A 20,585-nucleotide genomic window follows, 5' to 3' on the forward strand; every position below is an offset into this window, starting at 1 on the left:
TAGTCTCATTTCCTAAAAAGCAAAGTGTGGGGAGGGCTGTTCAGTTGCTGCAGTGAAAGCTTCGGCTTATGTAAATGGGCACCTGTAGCTTTACCAGTTGAAGATTTTTTTGGTGATTGCTAGTCTGAATGATTCTTCTCATATCAGTTGATGGAATGGCTCTCTTTTTTCGTGGCCTTGGAGTTAGTGTGTCTCCTCCTCAGTCATTGTTCCTTTCCAATTCCCCTGCTTTCATGACCTTGCTATAAAGCATAAATATTGGGGTTTGTGCCGCAGTGGTCAGTGCTAGTTTGACACTTTGTTCTTGCTTCCTTGTGTAATTTGTGTTCTGTCTTGGTGGGTGTGGATTTCCCTCACCTCAGCTGGTAAAGTAGCAAGTTATCATGAAGAGTGTGGAGCCTCCCCTTAAACTTTGATATATCATCTTTGCTTCAAATTGAGTCTGTCAGTCGTTGCATAAGATGTACAGAGGCACTACTTTAGATATTACAGAACTTAAGTCTAAAACTCCTCTGCAGGTTTTGTATTTGTCTTCTGAAACTGTCCTGGTTAAAAACTGGTTTTGTGGAAACTACAGTGACCAGTAATAACTCTAAGTCATGTCTACATGGGAAAGTTGACTTGGTAAAAACCCTTCCCAAGCAACACAAGCTAAATCAAGAAAAGGCACTCTTATACCACAATAAATGCCCGCATAAGGCGTTTTTACCAGTATAGCTGTTGGCTTAAATTCACACCATGCATTATACACAAACTTTCTTGTGCAGACAAGGCCTAAATTAAGCCATTCCTTGTAACAATTCAGAATGGGGGGGTGGGGAAGAGAATCAGGACTATTATTTTTTGGCTCTGCATTTATTCTTAACTATTTGGATTGTTCAGTCTGATTTGAATAGCTAAATAGAGGGCGGGTGGTGAATGTATTAAATTTAAATCAGAAAATCTGAATGTCCGCACAGTTGAAAATCCACAGTACTGCTAACTGAGGAACCTTTGCTCAGCTTGGGAACTTTTCTTTTTAAAAAAGATCAGTGTATGACACAGTAATTTCCAGAGAAATTGAAGATTAGTTTGGTGTGCTTCCTGGCTCTTTAGGCATATGTAAATCTGACTAGATATGGTGATGGACTAAGGTGATGGACTGAGGTTGAACTGAATCCCTGCTACTCCTTGTCACTCTGTTTATGCCCTTCTCCTGACCTTTGCCTTGTGCTGCCCCTTTCTCCCGCTGCTGTATCACACAGAAAAACTCCCATGTTGAGTGAAACCTCTGAGCCTTTTTTGATATAAATGAGACTGGAACAGTTCTGTTGTTTTTGTTTAATCTTTCTGCTGCCATTTCTCGGCAGACTGTAATGTGGTGCCTTATATGCTACTGACTGGATTCCTTGCTTGCTGTGCAACTCTTGCAGGTATGATACATATGAGTCCTACGACTCAAGGTCTTCACTGAACGACCGTGATCTATACAGATCCGGCTATGATTACAGTGAGGCTGAACATGACACCGAAAATGCCTATGAAGGTTGCTATGACAGCTTCTATGGGAACCACAGGGACCAGTACCAGAACAGAGCACGGGACAACTTTGGCCAGCGGGGTCAGAACTGGGCCAGAGACGGGCGAAATAACAGACCCATGGCATCTTCATATTCCGGGCACATGGGCGGACAGTGGAATGAGCCGCCACAGCCAATGGGAGGGCGGGGCCATGGTCCCCACGGCTCCTCTAGGCTCCCATCCCTCTTCTCCCACAACATTATCCCAGAACTCAGCATGTTCCAGGGAATGCGAGGTTTCTCTGGAAACATGCGCTTTGGAGGAGGCGGCATGAAACAGCGAATGAGGAGAAACTGGAAAATGTGGGACGCAGACTTTAAAGTAAGTACCTGTGCAATCCCCTCCCACCCATTCACCTCATATAGAGACTGTTCACTTCCCAACAAACTACACTGTCCAGCTCTGAGTGCAAAGGGCCCTATTCTCTGAGATACCATACTTAGTTTCCACAGTGTAATTTGTGTATCTGTGCATTATTTGCTTGGCATCTTAGTGTTCTTTCTAAATGGTGTGAAGAGGCCACATTCATTCATAGTGCAGTCTTAGCATCCAAAATGTTTAACCTTGATGCTCTTTTTGTAAAGCTAGGAAAGTCAATGTGCTATAGTTTTGTGGTTTAATCTGATATGCTGAAGGGTGGTTGCTGTGAAGGACTGTGCCAAACGTTATCTGTCTTGGCTGACATTGCATAACTGAGTGTTCAGGGAAGTTTAGTTCAATATAAAGCCCCTTTAAGGTGGCTTAATGCAGACTTATTTGCTGCTGGCAGGGGATGGTCTCAGAATGTATATTTGAGGACTGATGATATTTTCCTTTCTAGTCACAGAAAAAGAAACTGAAGAAGGACCCTACTTCTAAGAAAAGAAAACAAACTGACAGCACTGATGAACCTGACAGCAAGGCAGCAAAAACTGATGGCTCTGACAACTCTGACTCTGAGAATGGTAAGAACCTCTCTGGTGACTACTAATGAGTTAGTTCTTAGTCATGTGAAGTTATCAGAGTGCCTTTGTTTCAGGTAGTAATTGGCTCTGACATTTCAATTTCTCTTGAATCTTTAATTTGGTGGTAAAGTTGTTAATACCATTCTTTGCTGAGCTACCCAACTGTTACTTTTTGTATGGTGACCATTTGTGATGTGCTTTTCAGAGGAAGGGACTGAAGGAGAAGCAGCAGAGAAGGAGGGCTCTAAAGCTGTAAGTGAAACTAACACTTGTAATTCACAGTAAAGACCATAGTGCTTGAGGGAAGTGGATGAGTGGCCACGTAACTAGTGTGGAGGGCAGAATGTTATGGTGGCAGCATTAAAACCAAATGAATCTTCCTGCAGTGTGAGTGGGAACCGCTTCTTACCTTTCAGTGGTAGAGAGCTGGGATTGGTGGGGAGGAGGGGGATTGGATCCTCATAGAAGAAACCTTGAAGGTTGCAAATCCTCCCTAGATTACTTATTTTGTATTGCAGTAATGCCTGCAGGCCCCAATAGAGATTGATTGGAGCACTGCACAGGTGCATAGCAAGGCAGGCCCTGCTTCAAAGAGCTGAATATGTGTGACTAAAGAATTTATGAAAATGACTGGGAATAGGGGGAGGAAACCTAGAAATCAACAGTGTGTAGTACTGTTACCAAATCGCAGGCTAAATGTGTTCCTTGGACAGGGAACTGCTATCTGAAGTCAGGAGGGAGTCTCTTTGGGGAGCAGGATGGTTAAGAGATGTAAAACTAGTATGCACTCACTTTGTGTGTAAGACAAACAAAAGTTATAGCTAGGGATTGCTAATAACCTCTTGAAATTGTATTTTAGGAGGGTGAAGATGAAGAAGGAAAAGATTCTGAGAAAGGTGAGTCTGAGTGTACTTCTGTAAAAGCATTCTTGGGAAATGAGCCAAGAACTTCATCACCAAGGGATGTGCTAAGGCTCTTTAGACCTTACATCTCTGTACATCATAAACCTTCTGCCAATGAAGGACTCTGCTGTGGAGGAAATAGCTCCAAGTAATAGTCTGTTGACTGACTTGGTTCAGGCACTGCGTTGCACCATTTGTTCCCTGAGCTGTAGCTTGTACTGAAGCCTAAAGGTGGTGAATTACGATGAGAGACTAGAGCTTTAACTCAGATCATCACTCTAGAGCTTGCACTGGTTTCTGTACCCAGTACGTAATCCCTAGTGGATATCTGTCTGTTGGCACCCTGCTAGGCCTAGAATAATAGGGTATGTTACTGGTCATGACTGAGGTGCTTTAGGAAACATAGGGAAATCCAGCACAGCATCTGGTGACTGCCTGGCTCCTAGCCAGTGTTATAGGTCTCATATGAGATTTCTGATGTATAATAAATTTATTTTGGCATAAGCTTTTGTAGGCTATAACCCACTTCATCAGATGCATGGAGTGGAAAATACAGCAGGCAGGTATATGAACGTGAAAAGATGGGAGTTGCCTTACCGAGTGAGGGATCAGTACTAACGAGGCCAAATCAGTTAGGGTGGATGCTGACATATCTACCATGATTGAATTGGCCTCATTAGCACTACAAAAGTAATTTTCCCTCTGATATTCACCCCTTCTTGTCAACTGTTGGAAATAGGCCACATCCACCCTAAATGAATTGGCCTTGTTAGCACTGGACCCCCCCCCCCCCCCCACACACACACACACACACACACACTCGGTAAGGCAACTCCCATCTTTCATGTGCTTTGTATTTTTATACCTCCCTTCTGTATTTTCCACTCCATGCATCTGATGAAGTGGGTTATAGCCCACGAAAGCTTATGCCCAAATAAATTTGTTAGTCTCTAAGGTGCCACAAGGACTTCTCGTTGTTTTAGTTGGTTAGAGTAGAGTCCATGTGATAGTTTGATGTGCTAGCACTGTTGTGGCAGCTGGGGAGAGGGTTGCTTAGAGAAGCATGGTGACCTCTCACCAGAGGAAGAACCTGTCTAAATAGAAACCTGATAGCACAGTATCTAACTTGCCATTGCTATCAGTGGAATGTGATGGCAGCAGTATAAAACCATATGAGAAGCCTTGGCTGGGAAACGAAAGGGGTACTCAGGTACCATTCCAGTATAACAGTGGAAGTTACTTCCCTGTTTTGAAAAAATTGGGATTTTTTAATAGGAGGCATTCAGTTCTTATTTCACTGTCAACCTTCATCTCGTGTGTGTCCTGTGCACAGAAGCCAAAGGGGTGAGAGTGGTTGCCTCTTAAAACTGTCAGATTAACATCTAATCTAAAATGGGCCTTCTTTTCCCAGTAAAACCGGGGCATTATATCACCATCAGAAATGATGGGTTAGGAAACTGTATCAGAAGAGGTATTCTCTCACCCTCGTGCCCAAGCTCAGCCTTTCTGAAGTCTGGGCCAGAGAGTGATGGGACATCTGTTAATAGACTAGCAATGCTCCTTTAATTGGGCAACAGCAGGAATTGTTAAGGGAGCAGCTCTTTCCAACACTCAGCTATAACTTTGTCATCTCTGAGCTATATGGGTCAGTCAAGTTGGCTACTAGACTCGTCTAGGTGAAACCTCTTAATCAGTTGGTGTCCACACATAGTGCCCTGAAACACAACCTGCTTTATACATCTAGGTGCTTTAACAATTCAAGAAGAGATCAGTCAAATCAAGCGCAAATTGCAGGCAGGCAAGAAAACTCAAGAGAGGCAGAAAAAGAGGCATCGGGATCGCATGGTAGAAAGGTACATCTTCCTCTTCCAGTGACACAGTATACATCCTGTCTGAGAGCTCTGGGAGGATTGCCTAATGTTTAGAACATGGGCCTCGGCATCTGGGTTCTGGCTTTTGTCCCTGGCTCTACCTGACTAGTTTGTAAAATGAGGGTTAGTTACCTGACCTTCTCTGTACCCATCTCTCCATCATCTGTAAAATTGACTTAACACCTCATAGGGAGCTGGTAAGGCAAAAGCATTACAAAAGTACAGACGACTGTTAGCTAACTATAAAATGGCAAACTCTAATCAATACCTCCCCCTCTGTGAATTATGCTGCTGAGAACGCTGTTGGAATATTGTGTCCAGTTCTGGTGTCCACTTCTTTTTTTAAAAAATTGGAAAATTTGGGGAGGGTTCAGAGAAGTGTCACAAGAATAATTCACAGACTGGAAACCTACCTTACAGTGAGGCTTAGCCTTATCTTTGATAAACTAAATAAGTGACCTGTGAGAGTCCTATCTAAGCCCTTAGTTACCTATGCAGGGAACTCTCTGACTGTAGAGCTCTTTAATCTAATAGACCAAGGCATAATGAGATCCAGTGGCTGGAAGCTGAAACTTGAGAAGTTCACATGAAGTAAGTTGCACAACTTTAACAGTGAACATGATTAACCATTGGAGCAACTTACAAATTGTGGTGGATTCTACATTATGAACAAAATCTTTAAATCAAGACAGACATCCTTCTTAAAATCCTCTCTAGCTGTCCCATAAATTATTTGGCTTGATGTAGGAATTACTGCAATTCTCTGCCCTTGGTTATACAAGATGTCAGATTAATTACTGCTAATGGGCCCTTCTGGCCTTAAAGTCTGTATTAAAACCTGTAGGAGGGATGTGACCATTCAAACCAGGTATAAGACTTGTCCTCTTGAATGAGCTGTGCTCTTTTTTTAATTGTACCCCTAAGTATTAGTAGGGAAATAACTAGTATTTTCAAGCTGATGGGGAGTCTGGAGTGGAACCCTTGGGCTTGGGGTTTGATCTCTCACTTGGTTCTAACTTTCTCTTGGTAGGATTCAGTTTGTTTGTTCGCTGTGCAAATATCGGACCTTCTATGAGGATGAGATGAATGCTCATCTGGAAAGCAAATTCCACAAGGAGCACTTCAAATTTGTTGGAACAAAACTGCCTCAGCAGACAGCTGACTTCCTCCAGGTGAATCTTTGGTTAAGTTTCCCATTACTTCAGGCTATACAGTGCACCTCTATTTCATGTTGGTTGTCGGAGACCTAACAAAAAAATACAAACAAAAGAACTTTGATAATTGGATGTGAATGGATAGTTCAAATAGTCAAGCTATGAAAACTTAGATGTGAAACTACTACTACGGGTGTGATTAGAGTACAGGACTGGACATCAAGATCTGAGTTCTTATTCCCAACTCTATGTCAACTGCCCTGTGACTTTGAATGTTACTTACCCTCTGCACTTTACCATCTGTAAAGCGCAGACAGTCCTTGACTACCTTCAGGAGAACAGTTAGAGCAGGGCTAAGGGGCTGTAATGTCTTGAAATGCTCTGATGAAAGGCACAACTGCAGTGTAGAGTAAGTACAATACATGTTGTGCTTTGCATTTTTGAATTCACATTTAATGGTCAGATGTACAGCTGAAGTTTAATATAAAATATTTTTGTACAATACAGGATTACGTTGCTAACAAAACAAAGAAAACCGAAGAACGCCGTAAAGCAATTGAAGATATTAATGCAGTTATCCAACAGATCTATAAAGACCAAGATCTTACCCAAGGTAAGAGCAAGTCTCCCTGCATCTTCATGGGTTTTTTTGTGAGGCTACCTTAATGTGCAACTTCCCTCAGAAAATGGGAAAAACAAAAGCCATTGTGAGGTTCTTTGTTTGTGTTATGCTGAATTTTTAAAATGTGCACAGTTCACAAGTAAAGCATGGTTAAAGCTATCCTGAGATCTGAGACTCAAACTAGATTCTTTCCTTGTTTTTGTTACCAGTAAAGGTTTAGCAAACCAGGTTATTGTACAACCTAATTGCTGTTGCCAGTCAGTCCCACCAGTGCCATGTAAACTGTAACATGGCAAACAAGACTGATAAACGGGAAGAAATAGGAGTTGCTCTACAGTGCCAACAGGAGTAAAGTATTCTTGTTACTTAAATCATCTGATCCTATGCAGACACAGAGCGTCTGAGGCACCTTTTGTTGCATAGTAAACTTCGAGTGGAACCAAGCTTTTAAAAGCTGCTCCTGGAAAACTGAAATATTGATCAGGAACACGTGTCTGTAGCTGGTGATTCTTCATCCCTACTACTTTTTGCAAGATGAAGTCTTTTCCCCTATTTATGCTTTAATATTTACCTTGCACGCTATTGTAATTTGTTATTTTGGAGAGCTCTAATTTCACACAAGAATAATCAGCAGATTAATATACAGGAGCCTTATTTCTCATATGTTAGAGTACAATATAGAAAGTAATCTCCTCTTTCTAGGAGAGAGATGGCACTGAGGTGTGTAAACAGCAAGTAATGTAGTACAGTGGCACTCAACCTTTCCAGACTACTGTGCCCCTTTAGGAGTCTGATTTGTCTGTCTTACTCCCAAGTTTCACCTCATTTTTAAAAACTACTTGCTTACAAAATGAGACCTTAAAAAAATGTATCACAGGACAGTTGCTGAAAAATTGCTTCCTTTCTCATCTTTACCATATCATAAAATAAATCACTTACATGTCAGTGTATAGAGCAATACAAACAAGTCATTGTATGTATTGACTTTGCTAGCACTTTTTATAAAACTAGGCAAATATCTAGATGAGTTGACATACCTCCTGGAAGACCTCTGCGCTCCCCTAGGGCTACACGTACCCCTGGTTGAGAACCACTGATGTAGGACACAATTGTGTCCTACTACAAGCTAGCTTGGTGATCAACTAGTTGGAAACATTTTGCATGCTATAGTCAATGCACTGATGCAGCAGTGACCAGCAGCATTCTACTTCGAGGTGTACAGCCATACTCTGGGCCTCAGGTCTGTTAGACTATGGCTATGCAATGCTCCCCCTTACCCTTATTGGTCAAGACTGAGCATCACATTGTAGGAAACAACCAGGGGTGCATGAGTATATTAAAGATAAATGAACTCCTAGAACAAGCTGCAAAACTCCCTGAGGTGTGGTGTGGCCACCACAGCTCAAGGTAGATGAACAAAGCTCTTGTCTCTCCTCAGATATTGGCATGGAACACTTCATTAAAAAGGTGGAGGCTGCTCACTGTGCTGCATGTGACCTCTTCATTCCAATGCAGTATGGCATTATCCAGAAGCACCTGAAGTCCCTTGACCACAACCACAACCGCAGAGTAAGCATGCAGCTGGTTTAAAGTGTGTGTGTATATGGCAATGTACAACTACAGCTGGCTGGGCAGATATGGAGATCAGCTTATCCCTGCATGGTAAATCCAGGTTGCAGGGTTTTGTTTTAATTAATAAAACAAGCTGATGAATGCTAAAAACTGGGTATGATTGCATTCATACAGCCTATGAGCTATATGGGGAAAATGAAACCTAAAACCAGGACTAGCCTTATTAAAACTTTCTGCAGTGGTGGTCTCTATATGGTAACAGCTCAGAGTTGTGATACTGGAATGTGGTCGTCTATTATTGTAGAACACTGATCTTCACTCTTGTAAGAAGTCAGCAGAAAAGTAATCTCTTCATATTGTGAGGAACAGTGCTAGCAGGATCCCATATCCCATATCTTCTACGACCCATTGGCTGTAGAATCGATCCTCTGATGTTCTGATTCTTCTGGTTTTAAAGAGAACCTCACATGTATAAATGGCCTTCCTAAATCTGTAAACAGATAATCTGAGCAGATGTCTCTGAATTATCCCATACGTCTAAAGAAGGTGTTGATTCTGAAGCCCAATGACTATTTAAATATTAGCACTAAAGCACATTAGCAATGAAATGGCTACCAGTTAACGCAGTGCCAGATACTGAGGGTGCAATGGGGTAGCTGAGTGCCTTGGAAGCCACTGGCAGCAGCAGACTTGTTCAGGTGCTCGGTATCCCTCCACTACATACGTTTTTTGTCAGAATGCTCATGTTACATCTACCCCTGCCCACAAGAGGATTGAAAGATGAGATTTCCTCCCCAAGGCCAAAAAAGCCAAACTTGGCATCCAGGGAAAGATGGGATGTAAAGTCACACATGCCCATTACCTCTAAAGCAGTGCATTGTCAATACAAATTCTGGAGCCTGCTGAAAACTAAATTTGGTGGAGTGGTAGACGGTGGCAGATATGAAACTTGATTGTGTCAAACACATCTAGAGTCATTCAGCATGTCTGCAATAACTGATAAACATGTGGCTAGAACAGCGGTTCTCAAACTTTAGCAGCCCGAGGACCCCCATTTTGATTTTAAAATATTTTGCGGAGACACCCCCCCCCACAAGCCAGCTTCTAATTTTCCCTGGAGGTGCTCAACCCCCACCCCACCTCTTTCTGCTCCCTCCCCTGAGCACACCCCGTCCCTGCTCCTCCCCCTCCCTCCCAGCACCTCCTGCACACAGCTGAGCAGCTGGTCCGTGATGTGCAGGAGGCACTGGGAGGGAGTGAGAGGAGTTGATCAGCGGGGCCAGTGGCCCTGGACATAACTCGCGGACCCCTGGAGTACCCTCGCAGACCCCAGTTTGAGAACCGCTGGGCTAGAAGCAACTACTGAAGTGTTACATGACTCAGTTCAAAACTTAACTCTGGTTTCTTTAAATATTCCTGTTCCTTTTAGGCCATGATGGAGCAGTCCAAGAAATCATCTTTAGTAGTTGCGAGAAGTATTCTCAATAACAAACTAATCAGCAAGAAATTGGAGCGGTATTTGAAGGTAAATACCTGCAAAGCAGCTTTGAGTTGGATTGAGCAGAGAGCCACACAGCTTCTGCACTGCTGAATTTTCTTACTAGCTGCTTTTTGCTGACTACATTTCTTGCTAGCTAATTCTCAGGCTGAAGTTCCAAAGTACTGTCCCAATACAGCGTCAGATCCCTAAGGGTTGGCTGAGTGGAGCTCAAGGACTTTCATAGTACGCATGACTAGCTTCCTCATCTCTGTGGTCTCCCACCTTTAATGTTGCTCGTAATTCCTGAATGAACAGGGGTAGGCTCTTCCTTTTAAGATTTTCAGTTTCATCATCATCATGTTCCTATTACGCCTATACGTTTAGGGCAGTGACGAAGCTCCTCCACTCCTGTCTGTTTCTGGAAAGTCTTTCAATGGTTTCCCAGCTGTGCCCCAGGTTTTTCAGGTCGGCTTCCACAGCTCTTTGCCATGTTGTTTTTGGGCAGCCTGGTTTTCGCCTGCTTCAGGTGTCCATCTTATTGCTACTCTGGTAATAGAATCAGTTTCCATCCAAAGCACATGGCCGATCTATCTCCAACGCCTCCTGGCAGTGATGGTGCTCAGATCTTCTTGGCTGTACTGTGTTAATAGATCTTGGTTGGAGATTGTTCTGGGCCAAAAGATGCAGAGGATTTTTCTGAGGCAGGTCGTATGGAATGAAGACCGTTTGGGCATGTCATACTTTCTCATTCCCCAACATTCTGCACTATAAAGTAGTGTTGAAAGTACACAGCTCTGATAAATTTTGAGTTTGGTTTTGGTGTTGTATTTTGATGATTTCCAGAGTGTATTTAAGCTCCTGAAGGTGTTCCTGGCTTTATTGATTTTGTTCCAGATGTCCTGGCTGATGGTGCTGTCCAAGTATGTGAATGTTTCTATATTGGTGAGAACATAATCCTCTATTCATACTGGTGATGGTGAGGCAATATTAAAGGTCATGATATCTGTCTTATTGCAGTTGATTTTCAGTCCAATTAGCTGGCTGAATGCGTTGAGTCGTTTTTTCTTGTATATGATGATGGGTATGTGATAGGAGAGCAGCATCATCTGCGAAGTCCAGGTCTTCAAGGGATGAGAATAGTGTCCATTTTCAGTTTAATGGAATAGAATTTACGCAGTTTTATAGTCAGGGTCACTAGCATTGTTAGCCTATTACTGTTGGTATTGGTGTCAGTTTGAGTTCTCAAGATAGTATATACTTTCCAGAGCTCCTCATTTGACTTCCCTTGGTGCTGTAAGCAATTGGCTAGTATTGAAATGGATTTGTGGGTAAGAAGCTCAAGTTCAAGCTAGATGTTTGATGCATACCCTCTCCCATAGTTCAGACTACCTTTGTGAGTTAAGACAGGGGTGGGGGGGTTGAAGTAAGAAGCAGTGCTTACCAGCAGCAGGCCTGCTCTCTCTTTCAGAAGAGTGATATTGAGTATTATTAAGATAAACAACTTAACCTTCTTCTTCGAGTGCTGTCCCTGTGGGTGCTCCACTTCAGGTGTCAGTGCATTCCAGCGCCATTGATTGGTAGCAGTGCCTGGTTGGGACATGCATGCACATCTAGGACGCACAGAGCCCGACCCCTACAGTTCCTTCTCAACCATCCTCAGCCAGAGACGGAGCTCTCCAGCAGCATCAAAGAAATCCTAGAAAAGATGTTAGATTATTTAGTTAAAACTCAGTTAGTAGTAATTAGTCAGTTAAATTAGTGTTAGTTAAGTTTCAGTTACTCCTGTTTGACAGCTCATTCCTCAAAAAAAAAAAAATTCCCTCCCGTTTTTCCCATCCTAAGTTACTTCTAAGAGGGATGTCAAAAATATGCCTGGATCCTCAAGTTCATAGAGATGTACTTCATGCAAGGACACAGTGCCTATTTCAGATGGGCACTCGCAATGCATCCGCTGTTTAGGTGAGTTGCACATACCACAAAAGTGTGCTTACTGCAGCAACCTCAAAGCTTGAGCAAGGAGAGACCGGTATCTCCGACTTAAACTCATCTTAATGGAGAAATCCCTAATGTCCACCTCAGATCCCGGACAACCCTCAACAAGGGACTCTCCAGGTACGTCCTCGGTGGACAGAGCAAGTGCCAATTCCTCTAAGAAATCAAGGGAAAGGGCCACGTCCTCTCCAAGCAGAGAATTGTTAAAAAAGCAATGGTTTCCAGTGAGATTTCTACCCTCAGTGCCAACCTCATCAGAGGTGCCCACTCTGCCTGCACCGGACACCTCCCCTGTACGGGACCTCTGCCGGCAGGGGAAAGCAGTCAAGTGGTAGGTACAAAATAGCCTCCTCCTCCACAGCACCGACTACTCCTACAAAGGACACTGTGCCACAGCCTTTGCCACTGTGATGCCGGCACCGACTGTTCACAGAGATATCAGGGAGGACACCACCAGCACTGACTAAGGCCACACCGAAACCATCTGTACCAACCAAGCTACTTTCTAAAGTGTTGGCACAGAAAGATACAGCGCCCTAAACAATGGCACTGTGTCCTCTTACACATAAGGTGGACATGGAAGTAATCTCTACTCCCAGATCGCCTCTGTTTGGCACCAACAGCACCGGACCAACCAGATTCCCTTACTGCTTCACCATTTTCCAGCGAAGATGAGGAGGAACTTGAGGAGGAAGTCTTCTCATCAGGCCACTCCTCCCCATCAGGCACCAGATACCAATGTCCCACACAAGAACCAGAGAGCAGCTTACCAGGGACGTGCATCCTTGGCTCACCAATCCCTGGATGTGCCCTCCCATGCCATTCCCTATACAATGGCCACAATGGGATCCATGGGGAGCCTACAAGTCTCATTTCTCCAAACCTCCAACTCCTCAGAGGAGACATGTACACTCAACAACAGCATCATTACCAGAGCCTTCAGAGGCACCAGAGGAGACTGGAGACAATAAAGGGGAATCCACATAACAAGATACCTCACTTGCTCACAATTCATCGTCCTCTCCGGACGATCAGTGATGCCTCCACCTTCCACTGCTGCAGGTGACTTCAAACACTTTCAAGAATTGTTCAGGCGAATGGCACACCGGCAGAATATTCTGCTGGAGGAGGTAATTGAGACCCAATGCCAACTCTTAACAATCGTACACACCTCTTCTATGGCAAAGATAGCTCTGCTAATAAATGATGCCTTGATGGAAATGGTGTGGCAAGCACCAACCACTATTCTTCCAACCTGCAGACAAAGTATTATTTACCTAATAAAGGCCTGGACTTTCTTTTTTCACACCCACAACCCAACTCCTTAGAGGTGGATGCAGCCAGCCAGGGGTAAACCACTCCAATCCCGATCCACACCTCAAAACAAGGATTGGAAGAGATTAGATCTATTTGGGCGGAAAGTCTATTTTTCGGCAATTCTGCATGGCCAACTACACAACGTTGCTAGCAAAATACAACCATGATAATTAAGTTAAACTGAACGAGTTCCTCGATGAAATCTCTGTGGATAAGAGGAAACAATTCCAAGCGATCATTAATAAGGGACAGTTCGTAGCCAGAACAGCACCCCAAACATCCCTTGACGTCGCGAACATGGCTGCACACACATATAGCAATAGTAATGCGCAGAGCATTGTGGCTACGTTCTTCACGTATCCTGCGAGAACTCCAAACTAAGATAGAAGACCTTCCCTTTGATCAGGGTCAAGCTGTTCTCCGCCATGAAGTCCTACATTCCCTGAAGGACACACGAGTGATATTGAGAATCCTCGGCATTTACACGCCCCCAAACAGCCAGAGGAGATGCCAACCATATTCCCACAACAGAGACCATACATCGCAACAACAACAAAGGCCACATGACAACCAGAGACACAGATGTCGGCTGCAAAGACATTGTCCTTCCCAGTCTCGGTCTGCGGCATCCCAAGCACCACCATCCAAGAATCAATTTTGAAATGTTGGTCAAGAGTCTGACTGACCTCCCCCAACAACTAGCGCCAGTGCTACCAAAAACCCAGATCTTTGGTCATCGGCTACGACCATTCTATCATATGTGGGCCTCCATCACCACAGACTACTGGGTATTAGAGATCATTCAAACAGGTTATGCCATCCCTTTTATCTCCATTCCACCTACCCATCCCCCTTCCCTGTCCCCATCCCTCTTCAGGGACCTTTCTCACAAGCACCTACTATGATAAGAAATAAAGCATCTACTCAACTCAGTGCCATGGAACAAGTTCCAAAATAATACAGGGGAAAGGGATTTTATTCCTACTATTTCCTGACTCGAAAGAAAAACGGTGGATGGAGACCCATATTAGATCTCAGAAAATTCAGTGAGTTTGTCTGTATCCACAGATTCAGACTGGTCACATGAACTCAGTTATCCCAGTGATGGAAAAGCGGGACTGGTTCTCAGCCCTCGACCTACAAGATGCATATTTTCATATCCTCATCCATCCCGCACACAGAAGGTTTCTACAATTCACAGTAGGGAAAGACTACTTCCAATACAGAGTGCTACCTTTCGGACTTCCAACAACTGCGAGAGTTTTTACCAAAACGCTAGCAGTAGTTGCGTAGCATTTGCGCCGACAGGGAATATTGATCTTCCCAAACCTAGACGACTGCCTACTGAAATGACCTATTCAAACAGAAACAGTAAATATTACCCAAAGGACTATAACCCTCTTTCACACCCTAGGGTTGCAAATAAACTAACTGAAATCTACTCTAAACCCAGTACAACAATTGGACTTCATTGGAGCGCATCTGGAGTCACAGAGGCCAAGGTATCATTTCCAATTACTAGAATTGCAGCACTGACTACTCTCGTATCAGTGGTCACAAATAGCCGAGAGGTATCGGCACACACTTGCCTTCAACTACTGGGACATATGGCGGCCATCACCTTCATAGTAAAACATGCTCGACTATACATGTGCTCTGCAGGGATGTCTGAACTCGGTATACGTACCACGAAAGCACAGACAGTTTTAGGATTTGTACAAACACCAAAAGTCCAACACTCATTACAGTGGTGAACAAATCCAAGAAATGTATGTGCGGGGATTCCATTCCAGCCGAATCCACCATCCATGCTGATCACAACAGATGCCTCGCTGATCAGCTGGGGCACCCACCTAAACCAGCATACAACCCAAGGGTCTCCCATGAAGACACATTTACACATCAGCCTGCTCGAATTACACACATTCACAACACGTGTAACCATTTCCTCCCAAAAATCCAGAACAAAACAATAAGTCATGATGGACAACGGTGCATAAACCAGTAGTGGGAGCTTGATCTCACTCCCTAGGCACAGAAGCCATAAAACTATGGACCAGTTCCATAAACACATCACCATTACAGCATCATGTCTCCCAGATTGGCAGAACACGATGGCAGACACATTAAGCAGACAGTTTTCCCCAAGAACACAAATGGGAACTGAATGACAACATCATACAATACATTCCACATGTGGGGGTTCCCACACATGGACTTATTCGCAGCAGCATGAAATAACAAATGCCCAAGGTTCTGCTCATGAGCAGGACTGGGAACACAATCCCTAGGGGATGCCTTCCTCATCAGATGGAACGAACCTCTCCTATACACATTCACATCATTACCTTTAATTTCCAGAGTAATACACAAGATTCAAACCAGCGAAGCCAAGGTCATACTTATAGCCCCAGTGTGGCCCAGACAGACATGGTTCCAATACCTGATTTGCATGGCGATCTGCACACCATACACGCTCCTGCTGTGAAGGGATCTCCTCTCACAAGACGAAGGTCAAGTCCTCCATCCGAACCTGAAGAAACTTGACCTGGAAGGCATGGCTCCAACACAAAGGATTAACCTGCTCAGAACAGGTTAATTGGGTTTTACTCAACAGCAGAAAGACATCCACTCGTGCAGCTTACTTACAGAAATGGAAGAGGTTCTCCATGTGATGCCAAAACTAATGCATAACTGCACTTACAGCACCTCTTCATTTGTTCTTGGAGTACATATTGGAACTAAAGCAATCAGGACTCTCCACAAGTACGGTTAAAGTACATCTAGCAGCCATAACTGCTTTCCATCATAAGATTGATGGTGTCTCAGTATTCACACACTCGATCAGAAAGCGTTTCCTAACGGGAATACAGAAAATGTACCCAGAAATATACAACTCCACACCAGCATGGGATCTAAATCTGGTCCTTGGAGGCCTTACCAAAACACCATTCGAACTCACTTGGGGCTTGTTCTGTACTACACCTCTCAATGAAAGTTGCATTCCTGGTCACGATTATTTATGTGCAACAAGGTTGTGAAATAGAGGCTCTCATGGCCCACCAGCCATACACTGTATTCTTCAAAGACAAAGTGACACTATGATCACACCCAAAATTTGTCCCCAAGGTTTCATCATCCTTTCATCTCAACCAATCAATTCACTTACCCTAAACCACATGAGATTACACAAGAGACCATCCTCCACACTCTAGATGTGAGACATGCATTAGCATTCTACCTAGATAGAATGAAACCATTCTGAAGACTTTTTTGTCTCCACGGCTGAAAGGTCAAAGGGATCTGCAATATCAAAATAAAGACTTTCAAAATGGATCTCAAATTGCATCCACCTGTGCTGTCAACAACAAAAAAAGAGAATCCCCGACGGAGATCAGAGCCCATTTGAACAGATCAGTGTGGACCTCAGCACCTTTTTTAAATAAAGTACCAATCCCAGAGATATGTTGGGCCACCGCTTGGGCGTCTGAGCACACGTTAATTAATCGCTATGCAATAATGAAAAGCTCAGACTCAGATGCGATACTAGGCCTAACGGTGCTAGCGTCAACTATGAATACAACTTGGAAGCCCTTCCATCAACAGTAGGGCACTGCTTTACAGTCACCTGAAATGGAGCACCCACAGGGTCAGCACCCAAAGAAGTTGCTCCACTGTCCACCCTCCTCCCCTCTACTTCAGAGTTTGCATTAAAGACTCAACGGTAAAAAAGAAACTGAAGGGGTCGGACTGTGTGCACGCTAGATGAGGCACCAACAGTGCCGTGAGACAGCTACTGCGCACGTCCGTCCTGACCAGGCACTGCTACTGAAAATCTCCGATCAATGGCACCAGGACTCACCAACACCTGACGTGGAGCACCCACAGGGACACGCATCTCAAAGAACTTTTAGTTACTGCACAAGGTGAGTAACCCTCTCCTTTTTAGGCTGGGGCCTATGATCCACGTATATGCAAAAACTTGTTGATGCCAAGGCAGTAGTTGGTCCATGGGAAGTCCAGGGCTAGTACCAAAAAGTCACCACTTGTCTCTGCGTTTAGTGACCATTCTGAAGGCTAATACCTTGCCAAGCATGAGGGCTGGAAACTAATAGTATGCACCTGGTTAGAAAGCCTGGCTTTCCACTTAAGAACATAAGAACGGCCATACTGGGTCAGACCAAAGGTCCATCAAGCCCAGTGTCCTGTCCTCTGACAGCCAAAGGGAATGAACAGACAGGTTTCATCAAGTGATCCATCTCCTGTCACCCAATCCCAGCTTCTGGCAAACAGAGGCTAGGGACACCATTTCTGCCCATCCTGGCTAATAGCCATTGATGGACCTATCCTCCATGAATCTATCTAGCTCCCTTTTGAATCCCTTTATAGCATTGGCCTTCACAAGACCCTCTGGCAAGAAGTTCCACAGGTTGACAGTGCATTGCGTGATAGCATTTGTCCATAGCTTTGCTGATCTGTGGTGATCGTGGTTTGAGCTCTTGTCTTTCTGTTAGTACTTAAAGCGCCTCTATCACTGACATTCTAACAAGTCTTATATCTTCCTGTCTTCCGTTACAGCTTGGTTTTTAGTAGTTCTTCTCCAAACTGTCAGTTAGCATGGGTGCTGCACAACATTGGGTAGCTTGGAACCCCACCTTTAGATTGGTATCCATCTTTACTATGGATAGACTTCTTGAATGTTGGTTGCTTAAATCAGAATTGAAAATGGTTGCAAGACTAAGCCTTTGGCTGTCTGAAATCCCCAGTGTAGGCATTGGTGTAGCTGCACATACCCCTAGTGTGGACAAGCAAAACTACAATAAGCTGCAGTGTGTGCCACTGCAGATGTCCCTGCTTTGAGAGGGGGTGATTTGCACCAGTGCAAACATTGGTTTACAACAGTTTTGCCAGTTTGTATCAGTACTGTCACACTGCTGTCTGTAACTGGTGTGAATTCTCAGTGTAGATGAGGTCTGGTAAAAACCTTCTAAAACAGGGGATGGGAGAGTGTCACTTTACATTTGATACAGAATAAGTCTCCAACAGCTCAACTTTATCAGGAGGGCTCCCAGAGTCTGAACATCCCCTGTTCCTGACATTACAAACAGCTCTGCTTTCAATAGACTAAGTATACCAAGTCTTTTTACTTTTCTCATAACTTCATTGGTCTGAAAGCAGTCTGCTTATATCTGCAGAAACGTGGCACTTGAATAGTTTATTGGACTTTGCTGGGAGAAGGAACAGGGGAGCTACAAGTAACGTCCACATAATATAAAATTAACTCTCAGTAACAAAGCAAACCTCCATGGGTGCCTTCACCACACACTGCTGTAAGGGTCACTAACTTTCAGCTGGCCAGGGTTAAACCCTCTGGTTTTGTACAAATACTTTCACATACAGAGAACTTCCAAGTGCTGGTCCCAGCCTAATGATCAGAAATATTCATGCCCTGAAGGAGGATCTCATGTACCTGGACTTTGTGTGAAATTAAGTAAGGTCTTAGCTAACATCTGCCAAGAACCTGTCCAAATACAGCTTCAACATAATTCTGTCTTGACTTACAGGGTGAGAATCCCTTCACAGATGATCCAGAAGAGAAAGAGGAGCATGAGGAAGGAGAGGGTGGAACAAGTGGAAATGCAGAGGAGGGAATAGCTGAAGGAGCGGATGAAAACAAGATTGACGCAGAAAACCAAGATGAAGAAAATAAAGATGAGGAAAGCCAAGACCGAGAGGAGAACCCAGAAGCAAAAGCAACTGAGAATCATGGGGAGCAAGAGGAGATTCAGGCAGAGGCACAGGCAGAAGTAGAAGCAGGATATGCAGAGGAGAAGAATTCACAAGTTGCAGAGGAAACCCTCACTGCTGAGGAGGAAGAGCAACTGCTGGAAGGAGGTGAGGAAGAAAGCAAAGGAGTTACTGCAGCAGAAGAGGATGAGCCCGTGGAGTAGACTCTGGATGGGGAAGCTGACCTGTTTAAGACCCAACATTAAGTTGTTTTTTTGTTTTTGTTTTTTTGTTTTTTTTGTTTGTTTGTTTGTTTGTTTTTTGTTTTGTTTTTAAAGCATAACTATCTGTGAAATTTCATAGTATGTTTTTGGTTATCATTCTACTAAACTTTTACCTAGTTATGGCAGTTGAACGCCTCTATCTGTAAAGTGTTTTTGGAAATAGATTTTTTTTTTTACCAAACCTTCATTTTAGTAGCTAGGTTTTGTGCAGTCCAAGTTTTTAGATGGCTTTGTAATAGGAGAATTTCTTTTGAGCATGTGTACAAAACAAATTGTGCTAATGCACTACGTACTAAATCACAATCCGGCAGATTAAATCTCTTACTATCTTCCCTGTAAAACTTTTATATATTTAAAAAAAGTGGGTTGTCCCTTAGCCAGCCTTCCTGGAAGCAAAAGGAGCCTCAAATCCAGGGTTTAAAATTCTGCAGTGTATGCTGTAAAATTCTGCATAATTTCCATGTGACTGTAGTACTCTTCCCAATGTTTTACTCTTCCTTTTTAATGCAAAGCAAAAATAAGTGGTGTTGACATTGTATTGTTTGTAAAATGCTTTCATTTAAAGGTGAATGTTTTCGGTGGGTGGAGATAAAGCACTACACTGAGATTACCCCCTGTGTGCGCCTTAATTTCTGAAGGTGGAGGTGAGTAGTAAGTGTCCTGGTGATACTCTTAATAGGCGGAGATCTTGAGATGCAGCCCTCCTAAACTGAAACAATACTGCACAATAGCTGTGGTCTGCTGCACTGAGCCCTGAGCTCCACTCAACTTTGCTGCTGATTTGGAAAAAGTCACTTCTCTTTTTTTTGTTCTTTTTTCTCATCTATAAGGCTAATATAACCCTTCTGAGATCTCCAGCTGAATTGTGCCTTGTGAATATTCACAAATATTTCCTAAAGTTGCCATAGGTTAGTCGCTGACTTTTTAATTCTGAGTATATTCGTCAAGCTCACAAATCAAAAGTTTAACACTTCCATGATATTTCAAAGCATGTCCCTGCAGGAAACTGAACCAGTTTTGTACAGATAAATCTCTGCTGGCTTATGCTCCATCATGGATGCATGTGCAGAAAAGAGGGGCATATCTCTGCTGGATGACAGGGCATCATTTTGGGACAAGCTGCCTTGAGCTTCTTTAATGGCTCCAACATCTGTGGAACT

At 43.6% G+C, this 20,585-nt stretch overlaps 1 protein-coding gene across 2 annotated transcripts in view; it reads left to right on the forward strand.

Moving 5' to 3' along the window:
* AKAP8L (A-kinase anchoring protein 8 like) overlaps positions 1-20,035 on the forward strand; it is a 39,169-nt gene extending 19,134 nt beyond the window's left edge. For both annotated transcript variants that reach the window (XM_077838704.1, XM_077838705.1), the window contains 10 exons: positions 1,413-1,881; positions 2,381-2,504; positions 2,710-2,756; positions 3,364-3,400; positions 5,151-5,259; positions 6,308-6,449; positions 6,939-7,044; positions 8,492-8,622; positions 10,055-10,150; positions 18,979-20,035. In XM_077838704.1, the coding sequence (XP_077694830.1) occupies positions 1,413-1,881; positions 2,381-2,504; positions 2,710-2,756; positions 3,364-3,400; positions 5,151-5,259; positions 6,308-6,449; positions 6,939-7,044; positions 8,492-8,622; positions 10,055-10,150; positions 18,979-19,365 (1,648 nt within the window). In that variant the 3' untranslated portion in view covers positions 19,366-20,035. The remainder of the gene's footprint in view (positions 1-1,412; positions 1,882-2,380; positions 2,505-2,709; positions 2,757-3,363; positions 3,401-5,150; positions 5,260-6,307; positions 6,450-6,938; positions 7,045-8,491; positions 8,623-10,054; positions 10,151-18,978) is intronic.
* Positions 20,036-20,585: the final 550 nt, after the last annotated feature.

The sequence above is a fragment of the Eretmochelys imbricata genome, chromosome 20 (assembly GCF_965152235.1).
Source record: "Eretmochelys imbricata isolate rEreImb1 chromosome 20, rEreImb1.hap1, whole genome shotgun sequence".
Taxonomy (NCBI): Eukaryota; Metazoa; Chordata; order Testudines; family Cheloniidae; genus Eretmochelys; species Eretmochelys imbricata.